The 21,940-nt window shown below is 31.7% G+C and overlaps 1 protein-coding gene across 1 annotated transcript in view; it reads left to right on the plus strand.

The window, feature by feature from the left end:
* LOC148280262 (T-box transcription factor TBX20-like) overlaps positions 1-21,004 on the plus strand; it is a 43,735-nt gene extending 22,731 nt beyond the window's left edge. Inside the window, exon 3 of the mRNA XM_088228589.1 lies at positions 20,043-21,004. Coding sequence (XP_088084715.1) covers positions 20,043-20,313 — 271 coding nt within the window. The 3' untranslated portion in view covers positions 20,314-21,004. The remainder of the gene's footprint in view (positions 1-20,042) is intronic.
* The last annotated feature ends 936 nt before the right edge of the window (positions 21,005-21,940 follow it).

The raw sequence follows: 21,940 nt of genomic DNA on the forward strand, positions 1-21,940 counted from the left end.
GTACATTGATTCAATCGATTTTTACACACGCTTGTAACTATGAATACATAATCAATAAATGAGTAATGAATAATGAAAATCCTTTCCAATTAGCAAATTCCCCAGAGTTATATTGAAGCTTTAGCCGACAAACCGATCGAACACGCTAATTGCTCTCCATTGTTTTTACGTTTACAGCATTCTAGCATTGATTACATTTGCATAAATATTTATTTTGCGTAAATGTAATGGCAACGGAAGATTTTATTGGATTTTATGTTGAGATATTTTTTTTATTCTTTAAACTAGAAATAAAAATTTATTTATTCAGTTATTAATAAATTTTAAAAAAAATAATGACAAAACTTCGTTTCATATTGTGAACTTAATTTTTAATGTTATTATGGATAACTTATAAAGCGCCATTTTCGTAATAAAATACCTCAAGGGCGCTTTATATAGTGATTCTATTGTTAAATTAATTTAATTGAAGCTTTTAAATTTGTAATTTAATTAAAACAATTTATTTTGTTGTCACGTGCTACGGATTTATTCAAATGATTTAGAGAACAAGTGGGTTTTAAGTTTTTTCCGAAACATCACTTCACTTTCACAGCCTCGCACCTCTGCTGGGAGAGCATTCCATGCCATAGGGCCTGCGACCGCAAATGCGCGTTTACTAAATTTAGTGCGCTGTTTACGTAGAGGTATAATAACTTTTCCTCTCGCCGTAGACGTAGCTGATCTAAGCGTGAGACGCCTGTCGGAATCCACTTTACTCACCAAGAAAACGCCTTATCAGTGCAAAGGAAAAAGATATCACACCCCTCCTACAGTATATTTACTCAAATTATCGTTACTATTATTTGAAACAAAAAATAGAATAATCAAATCAATCGTTTTCATCGGAATTTAGAGAACATTCATAAACCCACCCTTTCTCTATATTATTTGAATAAATTCTTAGCATGTGGTGGAAAAGTAATAAGGAAAAGTACATTATTTTTCTTAAATTAAAAAGTTAAAATTAAATTTATATATTTATATAATCACTTTGTAAAGCGCCCTTGAGGTATTATATTACGAAAATGGCGTTGTATAAGTTATCCATAATAATAATTATTATTATTATAATGTATCTGCTAAAAATGGGATAACAGATTTTTTTCATTCATTGCAATAGGTATTCAATTTTAATTCTTACGTTATTATCACTTAATGTGTGTTTTATAATAATAAAATGTAAAACTATTTGCATGGTGTAAAATATATATATTTTTTCATTTTACAAAACCTTTAAGATCTTAAAATTAATAAAAATAAAGTTTTACTATTTTTATAATAAAATGGCACATATTCATTGCAATTAACAAATATAAAAATAAATAAATTTTAAGTTGATACTTTTTTTAACATAGTTTGATGAACCATTAACCGGTGAAACGATGATTGTCTATTTTTTTTTTTAAATAATTATTATACTGCATACAGTTTAGTATTATTTATATAATATGTTTTTCAATATTTATACTAGGTACATGTGATAATTAATATTAGTTTATTATACATAGTTCGCGAACTGGAGATCCTTGGAATATTTTTATTTCCCCCGTAGACCTTGCAAATATGTTTATACCCATGCATGTCTCTAAAACATGATCATAAAACTTTTTGATGTTTTTCACGGCAGATAATAACTATGTCATAAAAAGGTGCTGTAATTTATCCTAATAACAGGTTGTTTTATTAGTTTTCAATGGTCTAAACTGTTGTTAATGACCTATAAGCGATTAATTGGACGATTTGGGCTTACACCTTGGCTGTAGGCCATAAGCTTCAGCGTCCGGCAAGAGGTGTATTGTGGCCTAATAACAAGGGGTAGGTGTTAGGTGCTTCGAGGGAGTGGGTCATAAACTTTTATTGAAAGATATCTACATCGATAATTATTACTTACAGTGAATAAAAAATTGAATATTGTTCACCTTTTCTAAAACAAAAGATCTGTATCGCAAAAACATCTTAATCGTACGTATCTGTCTGTGGGTATGTGTATATGTACGTATATACATATGTATATGTATGTATATATGTATGTATGGGTGTGTATGTATGTTTTTTTACTATTTTTTTTAAATTTAATTTGAAAACATATTGTAAATAATTTTATATAATATTCTCAAGGAGTTTTTGTAAAAAACTCATTTCGGGACATGCAGATAAAAATATTTATTTACAGACATTTTTATATTTTAAACTATAACATTATTTACAAAAGCTGAATAAAAATTATGATACACTACAAATTAAAAAGGTATGAAAAAGTTTTAAAAATAACAAAATAACCATAATACAAGGTACGGAAATAAATTCAAAATTATAAATACATAATACAATCTGTAAAACAAAAATTGAAAATATAAAAAGTTTCAAAAATTACATGCATGTACATTGTACATACTTTACATACAAGCAGAACGAGTACGAGAGTGCAAATGTTAAAAAATTACAAGACTAAAAAAGTTTTTAAAGTTAACAAAATATATGTACCCAATACACGTAAAACAAATATCAAAAGCGTTATAAAATTACATATACATAATAAAAGCTAAAAAAGTATAAAAAGCATGATAATTATTTCAATAGTTTTAAAAATTACATATACAAGCAAAATCGGTAAAATATTTAAAGTTATATGTTCAAGATGCGCATTCTCTGGATCAACTAACATTATTTAGTCGAAGTACTTCTGAAAAAAATATTTCTTCCATTCGCACGTCCTGTTTCTGTATTTTGAAAATCGGTCCTTTAAATTTTTGTGGCAATTTATTAAATTCCTTGAAATCTATGTATTGTAAAGATCTAGTACCAAATTTCTCATATATGTGTACACACACGTGTGGGTATGTATATGAATAAACGAATGTTTGTCTGCCTTAGCACGGGTCTTCTCCTACTAGGCATAACTTTATAATATTGATAATAAATAAGTAATAAAAAAAATATTAACTAGGAAAAATACTCGTAATTTTCATTTTCAAGTATTAAAATTTATAAAAATAAATAAAATGACTTTTTTAATTCTAAAAAATAACTTAACTTTACAACTCGTATTTAGTATCTTTTTTATTACAAATTTGTCTCAAAAACTCAATCATCTGAATATGTTAGGCTTTCTGTATGGTAATTCTGATTGAAATGGGCTATTTTTTTTAATACTTTTTAATTTTATTTTAATGTTTGTATATAAACATGTAACAAGATGTAATAAATTGCTAAAATGTTAGAACTAAATTTAAAAAATATTTAACAAACAAACGAAAGAACTACGTTTAACTTTAATTTTTGTTGATGCCGCCGAATCTCAATTAATTTTCATCTCAAATAATAATAACATAACAAACATGGCGATATTATTGATTTTGAAAGCTTTTGCTTAAGACCTTAATAAGTAAGATATAAGTAGTATTATGAATGATTGATATGCAACGAAATGTATTTCAATATCTTAATGTTCTTTTTATTATTAATATAATACAAACGGAAGATGCACTTAAATCAATATTAAGTATATTGTATCTTAAGGAAATATTTCTTATTAATATTCAATTTGGTTTCACATCACCTGCCGGTGCGTGTAATAATATGGCGATCACTCGTGAATATATGATCGGATATTAAAGCCGGTACTCACTCGATAAAAGAAGCGCTTGGAACAGATTGAGGCGGAAGATGAAACATGATCGTATAATGGTGCCTATTAAATCGCCACCTTACTCCGCGATCGACGTTATAAAGAACGGAGGTAGCGCAATACTAAAACATGTAAACTGTACAGTGTAAAAAGTCCTATCGTGTTTTATAAAATAATGTAGAAAATGCATTATAATCGCCGAACGTTCTCAATCTCAAACACAAATTGATACATGGCATTTTTTTTTTCAAATATTATCTTCTTTAAAGTAATCACTTTTTTATTTAGAACACTTACACTAGGGTTTTTTAATACTCAAAACATTTCTAGAACCCACTTTTTCATATCGCCTTCAGCCCCTTCAGTGATTTGATCTTCATCTCCTCTATGGTTGCGAAACATCGTCATTTTATAGTCCTCATTTTTGGGAATCAAAAAAAGTCACAGGGGGCCAAGACCAGCGAATATGGTTATAAATTGGGTGGCTGGAAGATATTGCTTTTAGCATTTAGTCCACCAAAGCGTATTTATTTTTGTACTTGAAATTATAAATAAATATGGTGGGTCAAACGTGGTCTTGTTTTTTGCAAAAAGTCGCGAACGGGCTGCAAGGCGTAAGCTTTGCTCCGTTTTTTTTGCTGTGGAATAATCTTGAAAATCCTAAACGCATCTTACTAGTTTTTTCCTCAAAAACAAACTAAGTACGCGTCCAAAATGTTCAAAAATTGACAGATAAGTTTCTAAAATATCTACCAATCTAGAAAAAATATGGGCTCTTACAATTACGTATTTAAGTTATTCGTTGTGATCCTTTCGCTTTTATATTTTACGCACCCAGGGTATAGTCTAAGCTTTACCGGATTACAAACAGTTCAGAAGAGTAATGCTATTTTTTTGCCATGAGGTGAACAAAATAGATAAGCAGTTAAGTTAAATATTCTACACAATCCTGATTCGTTATAATATTTGTTGTGATACAGTCGTATGTCTGTGTTTACTAATTATTCGTTCCAACTCATCATTGATCCCATATGTATAAAAAATGCGCGATAAACTGTTTATATATAAAAAAAATAAATAAATGAAATTATCCCACGGTACACCACGAAGATTGAAATAATAGAAAAAAATAAAAAAACCGATTAAGATTTCCGTGGAGTGGTATAATGAACTAAAACGTCGTCACTACTGACAATTGCACAGCTTGAAAAAAGCACTGGACTTTGGCAGCAAAACGAAGAAAGTAATGTATTTAATTTATTTGTTTACGGACTTGTTCAGACCATTTTTTTTATTTGTTTATTTTTCCATACATATATTATTTACATAGAAATATAATTACAAAAATACACTTTAAAAAATAAATCTTAAAATTAAGCTATAACATGAATTGGAAAAAATGCCCACAAAGACTACAGCGTCCGAGCGTGGGCCATTCTTTTTTTAATTATTAAAAAGTTTAGAGCGCATATATATGGTATGATATGACCATGAAAAGAAAAGAAAAGAAAAATAAAATAAAAGAAAAGAAAAAGAAAAGAAAAAGCAAATTAGCATATGCTGAAATTACGAAAATATGATTTATTTGCAGTATGCATCTATTTTTAATTTTAATATATTTTTTATATATTTTTTAAAGAATGTCTCTTTCCATGCTAATCCAAGACCTCAGATATACTTTAAACTGCATCCGTGATTTAATGTTTTGTAGTTCCTTGCTTAGAAGATTGAAGGATCTTGGACCAACATGTCAGGAGTGCCTGCGTGCGAACTTAGTTCTGCATCCTGGAGCTGACAGTACACGCAAAAACATTTTCGTATAATAAAAACAGGCACAATTGAAATAAAATACAATTAAAGAAAATTGAAGCTAGGACAAAAAAAAAATAATTATTACTACCTCGAGACAAGATCTGGTCTATCTTAGTGATTCTTTAAATCTTGAAAACACCAAAAAAGTCCAGATCTTGTCTCAAGTTCAATCTTAAATTTTTTCATTTCTCGGAAATTAAGAAATTAAGATAACTTGGTGGTGTAAAAAGGCCACTTGAAAGTATAATTATGTGCAATATTTTCGAAATTTTCCCCGAGGGTTGGGTACTTACGTAGGCAAAACGTGTATTTTAAAAACGTTTAACTGTGGGAATATTGCACCTAGTAGCACAAAATGAAGTAATATTATTTTCCATTAAGTTCATGTTGAAAATTTCTCAATACAGACGACTTAACGGTGGGTCGCCGGGACAAGGTATCCATTTTTCCTTCTGCCGATAGTGCTGCGCCCGAGGTGCGCAAGGCCGCAGCTACTTATTTAAATTGAAAGGCTTTTAAGGCACATTACAGTGTGTTTACAGGGAAGATTTACATCTCGCTTCGGCGGCAACAAAGCCGGCCTCAATCTGCCATGCTCATTATCAGCGGCAGTGGGACGAGAAGCCAACTATATATCCTAACCATTAACCCAAACGATCGAGAAACAAGCGTATAATATTCACATTATACTCTGATCCATCTATTCACTTAGCTTTCGCCAAAAGGACCATATTCTTAATGCGCCAATGCGCGCGTTAGTGGATCAGGTCTACCCCGTTTGAGGAGTGTGATGCCCTTTTGACAGTCTCTATTCACAGCCATAGGCACAGGTGCAACATGTAAATCTCATAGATTTGCATTATAATCTGAGTAGAAACGTGGTGAAGAAGGTAATAGGTGTTTGCTGAAATTGAACTTCGCTAACCGCAAGAAAATTGAGCCTCGCTTAATAAAACGATTTTAGAATAAAGTACTGAAACATAAATTACTCCATTAATAAAGATATTGTGAACTGTTTATTTTCATCATCATTATTTCCTTTTCACAAAGAGTGGTGTACTGTATAGGAAAATTAAATGTAGCGCATTTCGATCATCTGTTACTTCCAGGAATCGTACTTCAAGCGTGGTAGGCAAATGCGCCAAACAGTACACTGTGAGGTGGACTTTTCTCCTGTCGATTTTCTTTTTCAGGATATTTACGTGAGTCAAAAACACACTTTGAGGATGTTAATTTCATTCACGCGCAAAACCGTATTCTTCATCCGCTCGGACACGGACTTAAATTTTTTTAAAGATATATTCATTTATAAATGCTAAGCGCTCTTTAATAATAATTAATTGTCAACAATTTCAACACATTTCACGACCTTTTTTATTAGCATTTGAGTGTGAGCATAGTCATTTTATCATTACTTTGTGAATATATAAATACAATAATTAATTAATTAATACTTGAGTTTATTTACATTTTACACAATTCAATCGTTAAGCCTCAATTGAGGACCGTTTTCACAAAGCAAATTATGAACAAAAAAAATTAACGTGTTTTTTAACGGCAATCGATTTTTCTATATGATATCTATCGATTGATGAAATAATACTTTAGCAAAACGGTATGTATGCAAAGTTGTAGCAAGTCGAATCGGATTGCATTATCATTTAATTGTGTAATAATATAAAAGTATTTCAGATATGTAGACATATAAATAGAACAAAAAACCAGTTAAAGACGATTTCACGCAAAAGTTAACGTAGGAATGTTTATGTTATATTTCTAACACAAATCAACTTTTCTATACATCCCTATCACAAAGTATTTACATAAAGTACATATGCAGTTTTTCTGAAAATTTGGAAAGTTGGATTTTTTAAATGAATGTTTCACTTGTCCTTTATTATTGATTTCCGGTAGACGAGTTAGAATGTAGAATCTCTATAGAACAGTATTTTTGATTTTGTTGAACTCCTAGTAGTTATTTTTATCATATTTTTTTTTCTCTTTTTAGATATTTCGCTTTGTGAAAACGGTCCTCAATTTGCTTCAGCCGCAAAAATTTAATCCGTGCATCAAGTAAAAGTATAAACATATCTAATACAAAAAATACTGTTGTTATATGCTTGTCCCTAAATGAGTTTTTCCCAAAACTCAATAATTAAATACTAGTAAAAAATTAAAACATGAAATAAATAAATGCGGTCGGTATACAAAAAATAATAAATGAGGTACCATGTCCTCAATATTGATACTACGTTCGAACTTAAAACATTCGAGATATTTTTACAATACATTTAGCCATTTTGAGCCATATGTAATGGATTGTTCTTCGTCATGTAATGGATTCTCATTCAGAATTTACCAGCATAATATTCTAACCAGATTCCACGTTTAGCCTATTTCTCTCTATTAAGTTTGAGTTTTACGCCTTATCAAACCCATAATCCATGGTTTGTATTAAAATAAACATGGAATTTCATATTTATTTACCCTTGTATCTATCAAAATTAACACGGAGCGAGTTTAGTTTTTAATTATTGCTATCCCTAAGTTAGAATTGTTTTTTTTCTGCTTATGTCTATTTTATTTTGGCAGCAGATTTTAAGCTCATTTATTTTGAAACAAATTCCTGCCGTTCTTTTAAATGACATAATAAAAGTTTTAAATATATTTTATTAAAACAAAACTAATTTGATTGAATAAACAATACACATATACCGTAAGATACATGTTTCACGAACTTAGTCGACTTTTAATCATTACAATATTTGAGATTGTCCAAATGTTCGTAGACAAAATACTGGATTTGACCCCCTCGGGAGTCATTAAGATTAACGAATTACAACAGGGATGGAGAATACCTTAAATAAGGGAATATGGAAGTCTAGGCATTTACAGGGCTTATGACCTGTCATGCTGATTTAAGTGGCCACTTTACACACTGTGTAACATTCACCATTTTGCCTATGTTAGATCATCCATATTTCTTCAATTCTTCCATTTGTTGATTTTAGTGAAGTTAAAGACCTGAAACCTTAAATGAAGAGATTCATCTGACTGAATTATTTCACATACTAGGCAACGCCTGAAAACAATTTTTCAATTTTTAAACTTCTTCTTGGACCAGTTGGTTTCATTACAATATTTTAGTTTGTCCAAATGTTTGTCTACGAATCTCCATCTCCATCCCTGTTGTAATTTGTCAGACTTTTAATCAGTTTGAGATTCGTTGTTCTTCAAAAAAATCATGACGTTATTTCTAAGATATGAAGAAATGCGAAATATTTTCGAACGCCTTTTTTAGTGCCTATGGAAAGGATACACAATATTTTATATCCACAGGAATATATTCTGGTCTAACAGGGTTAAGAGTATCGTATAAAAGGTATCCCCCCGCACTCATTTGTAATATGAGTGATGCGCTGGTATTGGCAGTTGATTGGATATGTCACTCAGGATGTAAATGGACTTTCAAGGATCCCTGATGAGTATTTCCGAAGGGTGCATGAGCCAGAAAGGATAATGGATGACCTTTCTTGACACTGATCTTACGCCACTTTAGCGTTCTTTCTAATTTTTAACAGAAACGTTCCTTGAATAAGTGTTCATTTTCTGGAAGGACTGAAAAAATTTTAGTATTTTATTTTAACGTTAGAGAGTTTTTTCTATAAATCAATCACATTGATGATTACACTTAATCAAATAATTACATATTAAAACTGTTTGAGCCCAAAACTGTCGATATAGCAATTAAAATTATATTATACGAGTATGTCGTACATCTCACAAGGCGTTAGTCAACATGGTTCAATCAGCATTTGATCCTTCATAACAATTCATGATTATATATTTTTTTAAAATTATTATTAGTGTAACACATGAATGTTTATTCTATTAAAAGAACCTCACCTGTCTCCTAGACTTAGAATCTTCTCTTAGAATCATAATATACTAGGAGTGAACCACCACCTTAGATAAGTGGAATACCCACCCACCAATCCAATTTTAGTTTCAACTATTGATTTGTTCGTTTGTTTTATGTATGGACTCGATGATTACACTGTGAAAAGTATTATGTATTATAATTTATTAGTTTTGTATCACCCGTCGATAGGAGGAGTGCCCTCCTGAAACTATAGCCGTGTTCATGGAGCGTGTGATATTATCTTCAATAAATTATTATTTGATTGAATTAATTTTATTTAAGTGAAATGTATTTAAAATATGCCTTAAATATAATTTTGAAGGATGTCCGGGATTCTCTCGAAATCGAAAAACCAACTGTCAAATTTAAAAATATATTTTCTGGGGAATGTCAGCTACTTATATAGGCAGAAACAATACTGACATACTTTGGGATACCAGTAATTAAAAATAAACTCATCGTTTTTTAATTTCGGTGGGTACGGGAGTAAAAATATCCTAAATTTTGTGCTTATTTGAATGAACACCCGAGCTGATAAGGTTGACCGATAATAATATGAAATACCAATTGATCGTCCATTTTAAGTTACAATTTTTATTATGCATGCTTATAACATCATTTCCTTTTCCGCACCCGATAGTGCATAGGACACTGTATTTGTAATTCAAATCCATTTTGTTTTGATTATCTGTTACAAGAAGATAAGGTGATCAGTCCTATGCTTTAAGTGTAACTCAAAAAACAATAAAACATTGCAGTTTAAACAACATTTAAAATCAATATTGAACGCCCACCCTGCTAAAAATCGAACCCAGGACTTTAGTAATGATACCATTGCGCCAACCATTATACATCGAGACAGAATTTTCACCGGATTTCCTTATTCTGGATTTTTACCTGAGAGTAGGCATAGAGTCGAAAACACTTGTCCAGGGTTCTGGTTCTATTTCACACACATATATGTATTATGTTATATGCTTTCAGAAACATGTTTATCAATCCAACAGTACCTTATATTTTTTAAGTTTTTGAATATTTTCGTATGAAAACGAAAAAAAATGTTATTTTCAATTTGTTAAACAATCTGTTTAATAAACTAGATTTAAATCAACACAACTACACCAAACCCAAATGAACTTATTGAGATTTTGAATAACCTGTTTAAAAGTGTAAAATTTTAAGGGCTCATCAACAAGAAATATGAATCCTTTAATTAAAATTTAACTCGTTGATTACTCGAGTGTTCCACCCCTTCTTGCCCGAGGGAACAAAATTTAAGTCGGATAATATCGAGCATAGTTTCTCGTTTTTTCGGCCCGTTTTTCGAAACGTTTTACACTGTACTTAGTAAATAATTATTGAAAATAGTCACAAAATAACAAATAATTGAATTTTGGTCCAAATTTTTATATATAATTGGCAAAACAAGACATACTGTTAAAACATATTAGTTTATTGAAGTTAATATCTTTTAATTCACTTACGATAAATTTTTTTTTTCCATATAAAATCTTTTATCCAAAAAAATATACAAAGGAATAATTATTATCTTAGAGAGACAAGAGACAAGCTATTGTCCTGTCCTTTCGAAAAATGAGCCAATTATTATCTTTTGTATAACTCTCTTTGCTGTAGGAACATACTCGTATCAACCGAGCTGTCTTTGGAAACTTCATTCTGAAGTCTCAGCATTTTTGGCGTTAATAATGATAAATTCACTTAAAATGTAGGTTTAGCGTTTAAAAAAGAGACTATGTCGTTTAATCGAATAATTTAAAATTACACAGGTGGCCATTTTGAGAAAGTCATTAAAACGTTAGGTCATAAATTAAAGTTGTTTTGAAAATCTCGGCCCCACAGGTGTTAATTTAGTAAATATATAATTAGCCCTAAATTAGCTCAGACGATTGCCTTACTCGTGAGTTACCGACCCTAAAGATCATAAATCATACGAGAGGCTAACAGAAACTTTTACTCCGAATTTTAGTATGAGAAAAACCACTTTGAAATTTGTGTTAAAATTTGCACTGAAGCCGTTGCTTTAAATTACCCGAAGGAATTTTAATGCCTTTAAAAATATATTTAATAAACCTTTACCGTAATAATATTCATTTTCACATGCACAAAAAAAAATAAATGCAACGGAATTTAGGATCACAAAATATGATAGAAAGAATTATTATAAAATGTGGAAATACTTTTTCAAATTCAAAAAGATTATATAATTTTAATGAAACTATATACAATGATGCATACGAATCAACAATATAGCACAAAATGAAAATACAATAAATATTAAGTTTACAAATAAGTTTTACAATAAGTTTACAGTGGAACAAGGTACAACTTATGCTTCTAAACTCGCTCCGACTCGCTAGAAAACTGGTGATAAATTTAATAAATATGTTATGAAATTTTACACAAAGAAAGATAGAGACAGACATAGTTTATAGTGACACAACCAGAAACAATCCATGCCGGTGAACTTGCCCCGATTTGATAGGAAATCCGGGACTTGTTTGAATGTTGAATTGTTTGAAGGTCCAGGTTTGAATGATTTTCAATAATTTATACATACACTTAAATTGTTATTTTTGCACATGATTTGCATAAACATTAATTAAATACACATATGCATTTTTTTCCTTTGATGTTTTTTTCTGTAGCTTTGAGGTATCACACCAAAATATCAGGAAATAAATATCCAATTATTGTTTTTTAAATATGCTTCTTTTTTATGCACAAATCATTCTACTTTTTACCTTTTTTCTGTAATCAAAGATTCTTAGGGCTCCGCATTAGGACATAAATTTATTAACATATTACAACAAATATGAAGAACATTTAAGAGAAGGTAATATAGAAGTCTAGGTATCTACAGGGTTTATGACCTGTCAATGGCTGGTTTAAGTGGCCACTTTACACACTGTGTAACATTCACCATTTTGCCTATATTTGAACATCTATAGTCCTTCAATTCTTTCATCTGTTGATGTTTGTGAAGTAAAAGAGCTGAAACTTTTATTAATGCGGATGAGATTCATCTAATTGAATTATTTCACCTACATACTAGGCAACGCCTGAAAATGTTATTTTTTCAATTTCTATACTTCTTCATGGACCAGGTGGATTTATCAACAATATTTTGAGTTTGTCTGAATTTTTGTAGACAAGGACTGGATTCGACTCCCTGGGGAGCTGTTTATATTAACATACGACAACAAAGATGAAGAACATTTAAGAGAAGGTAATATAGAAGTCTAGGCATCTACAGGGCTTATGCCCTGTCAATGGCTGGTTTAAGTACATATATTTATGGCTTAATCTACCTAAATATTTAAATTTTTAAACCATTTCCGAAAAAATGTAAATAATTTAGTTACGTATCTTGATCATTTGTCATTTGAATTAGTTTACTCAAATGTTTCATGTTTCATAGACCCTTATACCTTAGGTATATGAAACATTGGAGCAAACAATATTTGCATAAATTTTTCAAAGAAATCTAGTCGGGAATTAAATCCGAGACCATAATAATTTGAAATTCTGTTAAAAACGTAGATCTTGGCAACGAAACCACGAAAAATGTAAATCGCCACTTTTTGTCAGATGAAAAGCAATACTTTAGGGCTACTGTCTTTGGCGTCTTTTTCTGTTGACAGTAAATAAGTCTGAAAGAAGGAAACACAAAATATAGATGCGTTGCTTAAAAATGTGAAATAAATCATGATTACCCTTATTCATAATTTTCTCTGAAAACTTCGTGTGGGAACATGTTCTCGTGTCTTCTACATCTCACCGCTACCAGCATTCTAGCAGAGATTCTCAAACTTAAGTACCTAATAAAAATAAATCGTCTTATTAAATCTCGCATGTTAAGATTGTCTTTATTCCCTTTCCACACATAATGGTGTATGCACCATTGGGTGCATTGGTTCACCAATCACAGCGTATCTTAATCATTTTTGTTACATGGAGGTAAGATGATCAGTCTTACACACCTTTAAGTAAATATTTCATATCAACCATATCGGAAATCGAATCCGAGACCTCTTGCATAATAGACAAATGCACTGACCATTACACCACGAGGCTGACACTACCGATACTAAAATTTGGGCAAACTCAAAATATTGTTGAATTTATTTTGGTTAAAGTGTTGAGAGCCACTGAGTTAGGTATGCGCACGCAAGTCCTCACTTGACCATCATCATGCCATCAACAGTAACACCTCCCATCTGCAAATTACAGGGCGGCGAGATTCTGGCTCTCCGCTCCCCGCTCTTTACCCCGCCGTCGCTCCCGCTCCCGCTCCGCTCCCCTCCCGCTCCCGCTCCCGCCCCCGCCCCCGTTGCACGGACGCCGGTATCATCACGCATCTTTGTGTCGTGAAAGCTTATGACGTTTTACTTGAGATAAGTAGTGAAATCGGTTGCAATAAGACTGGCATATCTAGCGAGATGGCTTAGAGCAGTTTAAACGAGGAAAAATATTGTTGATAAATCCACCTGGTCCATGAAGAAGTATAGAAATTGAAAAATAACATTTTCAGGCGTTGCCTAGTATGTAGGTGAAATAATTTAATTATATGAATCTCATCCGCATATTACAATACAATAAAGGTTTCAGCTCTTTAACTTCACAAACATCAACAGATGAAAGAATTGAAGGAATATAGATGTTTAAATATAGGCAGAATGGTAAATGTTACACAGTGTGTAAAGTGGCCACTTAAACCAGCCATTGATAGGTCATAAGCCCTGTAGATGCCTAGACTTCTATATTACCTTCTCTTAAATGTTCTTCAACTCTGTTGTAATATGTTAATATAAACAGCTCCCCAGGGAGTTGAATCCAGTTCTTGTCTACAAAAATTTGGACAAACTTAAAATATTGTTGTTATATACGAGTAGGTTAGCTTTTTTTTGTTACTGTGATTTTTTATACACATTTTACTCATAATAAAAAATCGCGTAAGAAAATAGGAATCAGTTTTTCGATGAACGGGGAGGAACCTCATATCCTCATTATTGATAAATTTGGACAAAAGTTTAACTAGGTATCGTAAATTAAGAAAGTTAAAAAAGTATGAAAAATGTTAAATTTTTTGCACCACAACCGCCCATGACGCTCAATTACGGTGGTGATTTACAGCACAGAACACCCAGGCTTTAGAAATATAACACTGTGTGTGAGTCAAGCGTCTTAACCACTGTTTGGTGTATCAAACCACTAATAATAAAACTTCTTAGATATTTAATTTGTGTAAAATCATTTAGAACGAGGACGTCAAGAAATACGTGTCATGATCAGATAAACCAAAAAGTGAAGTCTGTTCCATGTCAAAAGCAGATACAACCGAAGGCCTTGGAATGTATGTCAGGAGTCAGGATATACGAGTGTAGCGGTCCATCCTCTCTGCCTATGGCGTGATGGTAGTAGTAGTAGGAGCAGTAATAAATCACTAAAATGAATTTAAAGTATAGGATTTTACATGGATATCCCTCGGTAAAGGCTCAAAAATAAACAAAGGAACAGTAATTTTCTGAAACCGGGCGGCATATAAAATTTATTATAGTAATTTTATCAAAAAAATACCTACTTATATTATTTAACGTGGACAATCACATGGTTCTTCTTCTTCAACAACACTATAGCCCATATAGAGCTTTGGCCTCCATTAACTTTCCCCTTCAACTCCTTCTGTCATCTGCTGCAACCCTTCAGCTAGAGATTTCCACCTAAATGTCGTCTTCCCATCGCTGCCTCTTTCTACCGACCTTCTGCCTCCTGGGTGCCCATCTAAAACATTTTTTTTCAAATCATAAAGGTAGTGCTTCAAACATAAATAAAAATTTTGAATATCCTTTATCGTAGGAGATTTAAAGTTATTGCTTCGAACAATAAACTTTTAAATTTACATACCTATATTACTTTTGATTAAAAACAATGTATTTAAAAAAGATATCAATTAACTAACAAAAAACGCAAATACTTAAATAACAAACCAAATATTTAGAAATATAAGAACAAACTGTTTTTTTATTAAGCGTATAAATAAATTATAACTGAGTTAGTATGATCTAAAATTGTAAAAGCAAAATGATTATTTTTTTATCAGAATCGAAATCTTCGAGCTTCCGCAACAACAATGTGCTAATCTCTGAATTATTATTGCATACAAACCTGCAATTAGAACGCTAATTGCATTAATTAATGACGCATAAAAATAATTCAATCCGCTGATTTCAACTTTTAAGTTTCAATTTTAGATTTTCCGTACGATGATATTGTTTTAATACGAAGCGAGAAACATGTTTCTTATAATTGTTGTTAAATACAATATATTCGTTTTTTCAAAATTAGTAACAATTACCTACTAATTAATTTAAGTGTGGTAGTTTCTTGTTAAAGTCAAATGTATTCTGATGTACACAATTTTTTGTGTGAAATATAACCAGTATCCTGGACGAGTGTTTTCGACTCGATGGCTACAATCAGGTAAAATCCTGAAACAGGAAATGAGGATAAGTCGGTCTCGTAGTGTAATAGTGGGTTCATTCATCTACCATGCTTAAAGTCCTGGGTTCGATTCCTGGAAGGGTCGACGTAAAATATTTTTAAAGTGGTTTAACACTAAAATACTTCAATGTCCCTGGACTGGTACCTGAAGCGTAAGACTAATAATATTACCTTTATGTATCCGATGATCGAAGCATACCGCATTTAGTGTTCCAATGCAAGAGCCCTATGCACCATTTAAAAAAAAACAATGTGTATGTTCCCTATAAATATAAATGAATATTAAGATATTTTTTGTGTATGCATTGTATTTCAATACTTAAAATGTTTTTTTTACATTTTTACTTGTTTATCTAGCTTTTTTTTTATACATTGCACAGCATTTTTTCTCCTTTACAGCATACTTTATTTCTAAAAACTATTCTTCCTTTTGTTTCTTTATGTTGTATTTTTGAATTTTATTTTGCATATTTATTTATTCATTTAATAATATTAACATTTTTTGGTTAAAACGTGGCCGAGCTAACAAAGTTTCATACCCCGTTCCAAGCTAGGAAATTACATTTTAATACGAAACAATAATTCACAAGTTGATTTATTCAAAAAAAGAACAGACAAATAAAATATAAACTTACTAGTAAACGCAAATTCATATATACACACATACACACATGCATATACATAAAGGATACACAATGAGGAAGTACAGTTAATTTTGTTTATTTGTTAATAGACTATTAAAACTAAGCCAAAAAATATATCAGTGCCATAATTTTTAAATGTTTTGTATTTGTGAAATCACTCCGCGTGTGACGCCTCAAATTCTCTTCCGCTTCTTCTCGGTCAGTTCTGCTGATTAGTCCGTTGATGGTAAGTAAAACGGAAGTCTTTCACAGCTCTCTTATCATTGGTTGATTCATTTTAACTTGTGACAAAGTAATTCGTTTTTATTAAAATATTTTTTATTATATTTTTTCATACACTTTAAAGAAACTTTAGCGTACATTTTAAAGCTCTTATTTTTATCGCGCTTAAGAAAACATTTTTTGTGTCCAATATACCGTAGGGCGAAACATGATTGCTATTTGTTTTTTTTAATATTTAATACTCTTAAAATATTTTTTTGTTGTGTATGTGTTTTTGTGTTTTTATATTTAAAAGTTTTATGGCCCTTAAGATTAATAATTTAGTTTTTTTTTAAATCGGATCCAGATAGAAAAATGACGATGGTGAGTTTCTTGCTAAAATCCCAACTCAAAAAAGGTTTAAAATATTACATTTACGCTGTGGCGAGAAAATGATTTAAATCACCTGTTAATGATTACAACATTTACTTTGGTGAGTTCTTCTCGGGTACTCTTCAGCTAGCAGACGTCATAACATTACACCTCGCACCGCGGAGATTCTAACTCCTCATTACGTGCCTCCCAGGCACTGCCATTATTACAGGCCGAAGAAAAAGATCTATGGCCTGTTTTGACTTAATGATCATTTTTGTCGTTTTCGTTTAATTCGGCCTCTAATATACGGAGGCCGACAATACCGATAGATCCCGACCAAACGTTTATTGAAGAACCTCAACAAAAGCGACCGATTATCTCTACCGCGATAGCGAATTCTCATAAGATAACTCCGTCTCTTCTCGGGAGTCGGCGAGAGTATTGACGAGCGGCAACATAAAACAGCCGAACAAGGCAGTGCCGCAACCACCTGTAGTAATAGTCCGCTATTAGAGTGGTCATCATATGTAATTCTATACCGCATTTCTATTCTTACACCTCTCTGTGGGATTCTACAGGGTGTCCAAATATTTAAACGTACTTCACGAAGCAATTTAATAACAGTGGCTTATAATTTTTAGACTATTCCGAAGCCTGTAATAATAGCGGCGTATATTCTTCGACCTTAGCTTTTTCTAAAGCCCGTAATTTGTCTGGATTCACTTTCAGGGTACAATTTTGTTATTCTAATAAATGACTATAATTTAACAACTTAATAATAATTGATTTTTGATTTTGACAGTTTGATACTTCTTTATTTAGATTCTTAGATATTTCATAGAGTTTTTATATTGAAAGCAAATATATTTTCATTCTAATGAGTTTGTCACTTTTTTGCATTATTTCCAAACAACCAAACAATCACGCTGCTTCTCCGTAGGGGTAGACAGACAGAATAGAACTCCACACTTCTCTACATTTGCATACAGACATCCCTTTCTTCGCATTCATGAATCTTTACATGCACGCACACCGATAACTTCAATATTTCACTGGTCGACCTGAAGTATTCTTTTGATTGGGTCATAACATGTCTTTCTCAGTTATCCTCGTATTTAGCATCCATCAGCTTTCGTATCGTAAATCTTTTCAGTTAATATTTCGCTGTCCATTCGCTCTACGTGTCCAAACCAACGCAGAACCTCTTTCTTAATTTTGTCGACAGTGCCTGTCTCAGCTTCGCATACAGCTCGAATTTCGACATTCGTGCACCGATCATACATGGTTTTACCACACATTCTCCGATCGAGAGATCGTATTTTGACAGCATTCAGCCTACTTTCAACCATGTTTTTTCGAATTTCATACCTCCATTTCGTACATTAGCTTCGATACCGGGGCTTCATTTTGAACTGTTAATTGACCTCACGTGACAAACATTAATTTGCCAATTAGTTGACGAACAATAAATTAAATCTTAATTCGGATTTTTTTCAATCAGTTCAGTGATGCGAGTTTTATAAGTTAAAACAAATATCACAAAACCTAGAATGCATTTCACTGTTGTAACATTTATGGCCATTCTTTTGTCGGCATGCTTGTGGCACCATTATGATTTAATCATTTTATGTGATTATGATAGGGAAGGTAAAAAACTGAAACACCTGAGTTTGGATGTGAATGGATTGCCCGGGGACATAACCATTTCATAATATTGCGCTATATAAACACGTAATTACGGACAAATTGACCGCTTTTAAGATCTTACGATGTGAGGCTGTCACGGTGTATTGGGTGGCCCGGAGAAGTGTTAGAGACCTCCCGCTTTGAATATTTCAGCACCTACAAATTTGTTGAATGTGCTGTAATCGGCGAGAAAAACAGTATTTCGTTAGCCGTATTAAACGAAACATAAGCAATTTTATCCTCTCTCACTAGCTGTATTACAATATAAATATAATAAAAAATAAATCGTTGTTTGTTTTTTAAAAACATTTATATGTTACATAATATCTAACACAATAGTAACTCACCGCATGCGTTTAAGAAATATGGTCGTTTTTTATTAATATAGATGTAGACATGTCTTGACAAAAATCCACAAATAATAGTTGTGATTTAAAGTACCCACTTGAATTAATGTAGCTATAAAGTTTCGGAAAGCACAGTTCTTTCCATCAACAGGTGTAGAAACAAAAACTAAAAAACTGAACTGTGCTAAAAAAAACTAAACTTGCTCCAAAATAAATTCAAGTGGTCTTATGACGAATCGTTTTGTTCGATAAAATAAATTACGTTTATTTAAAAAAAAAAATCTAAATTATTTCCACAATAATCTAAAAAATGGCTCTGAATTGTAAGCACAAAACTCGTCAGCAGGTTCTTATATATTGCTTCAATTAGTTTATACTTACTTTACATTAACAATATTTATTTATTTTTAAGTATATATATTACAAAAGCTAGGAATAGTTAGCCCTTCTATTCTAGTAAACTTGGTGTCGAAAATATATTCTTGATATTCCACAATGTTAATGCCGATTCAATATTTACTTCTTGGTTTCGATTCACCAAATTATTTCTAGATCAACAAATGAGCGCTTACGTCTGCGCATGTTGGTGTCAATTAATAAGCCATTAAATTTAAACCAAGATCTTTAATTGATAATTGAATCTAAAAAAATATTTTCATTCATTTACATTTTTAATTTTAGTCTTAAAAGAAGAAATAGTGATTGAACTTCTAAACATTTAAATAAATCTGCTCTAGGATTCGGGTTTCTTTACAAGTCAAATATCTCGATATTATGTGCTGATTATTTATCATAAAAACTCTGTTTCCATAACGGTCTTGAAATTAATCGATTTTCTAATCTGCATCTTTCTTTCTCTGCAGGGATCCCATGGAGCTGATGCTGATGGAGCAGCAGCTGCTTCGCGCCCCTCTTCGCCTCTATCCCGAATGTATGCAGGACGTGGAGAACAACAATCTCGCCGCCCTGGCCGAGAAGGCTCGCGCCTTATGGCGGCCGCTTGGCCTCTACCCGCCCGCCTACCCGCCCTGGCCACCGGGACCCCAGCACCACGTGATGCCGCCCTTCGGCACGAGGTACAGCCCGTACCCGCCTCCGCCCAGGCGCTCTCCGCCTACAGGACCCCTGCACTAAACAATGAAATACTGTCAAATACTTAGAGTATATGTATATACTCTAAGGTCAAATATGTTGACATTTCAATCGATTTGATTTTTCAGTATTAATAACAGTAAATAAAACGATTGTCAATATTATCTTTTATCTCTTAGTGCCGGTTACACAAAAAAAGTTTAATGTTAATGTTACTTCTATTAGGGTATTTTCACAAATAACGAGAATAACGTTGTAAAGTAATGTATTAAATATTAAATGCGAATTTTTACGATTGCATGACTACAGTTTTCATTTATAGTTTTCGGGTATAAAAACGTCACGCCTCTTTGACGTCACACGTCATGCCCGCCGAGTGAATTTCTAATAAATATTGCTTACAAGTATAGCGCAGTAACGTAAAACGTGCTGTTTGTCCCATAGGGCGCGAGTAGTCTTATTTTCAGGTAATTCAAAATACGCGTATTTTAAGCCATTGTAGACAATTAGTCCAACGTTACACGAAAAAAATATTAAAACCGTCACTTTGGTATTTAAAAAAAAGTGAGAAGACCCTATTTTTACGCTTTTGTCAAAATTAAAATAACCCGTTGGCCAATTTTTATGGAAACGTAAAAATTAAGTTTAAGCTTTTTTTTTGTGGTGCAACCGGCCTCATTCAGATGCAACTTCAAAAAATATTTGTAGAATTCGTCTGATCGCTTGCACAAAATTGAAAAATATTTCAACAGCCACGTACACAAAGAATATGGTAGTCCCACAAGCATTTTTACGTCAGACGATCATTTATGTATTGGCTGGTTTAAGTAATCACTTAACAAAATTTATAACGTGATTCACCATTCTGTTTATGTTTAAACAACTAGTACTTCAGGAATAGGGATAAACGTTCAGTCATTTTCAGAGTTTACGATCTGTGGATAACTGGTTTAAGCAATCGCTTTTCAAGCTATGTAACATTTAGCATTCTGTCTATGTTTTAAATCATTATGTCAAATATTTCGTAAATATGTTAATATTTTACAAAAATCACTATTATCTCAATTATATAGAATAAAAAAGTCATTTTCATAATTGAAAAAAAAAACTAATTGATTAGTTACAATTAAAAACTTAATCAAATGCTTTCTAATGCCAACATTTTTTTGTATTATTTCCTTGATTCTAAACTTTTAGAATGCAAACACCATAAATTATACTACTGTAAAATCAGGAAATGAAGCGTGACAACTTTTATACTGTTATTTGGTTAATTTTAACGCACCACAGTTTTTTTTAACATTTTCGTTTCACCCGGTTAAATGTTATACTTGTTACGTCATCAGTTCTCCCGTTAGAGAATATAATGATGTCCAAGTATATTTAAGAATTCAATTACGGGTATCACTAAGCATCCATTAAATCTTAAGCATAAAATGTTTTATTATGATATTTTTAAGAACGGTCCCCTGAAGTTTGAGTGATCACGAAATACTTAAAATAGGTTTCATTATTATTCTAATAAAAAATTATTTAATACGTCACTATGGTTGACAGTGATGTGAACATTTTTTTAGAAAACTTTGATCAATTTTCAATCTGTGTCAAAATTATTAAATGTGCTTACATTGAACAAGAAATTGATAAAAAAAATTCACGTTAAATATAC

The sequence above is a fragment of the Micrasema longulum genome, unplaced genomic scaffold (genome assembly GCF_059751315.1).
Source record: "Micrasema longulum isolate JH-2025_06_02 unplaced genomic scaffold, ASM5975131v1 h1tg000597l, whole genome shotgun sequence".
Taxonomy (NCBI): Eukaryota; Metazoa; Arthropoda; class Insecta; order Trichoptera; family Brachycentridae; genus Micrasema; species Micrasema longulum.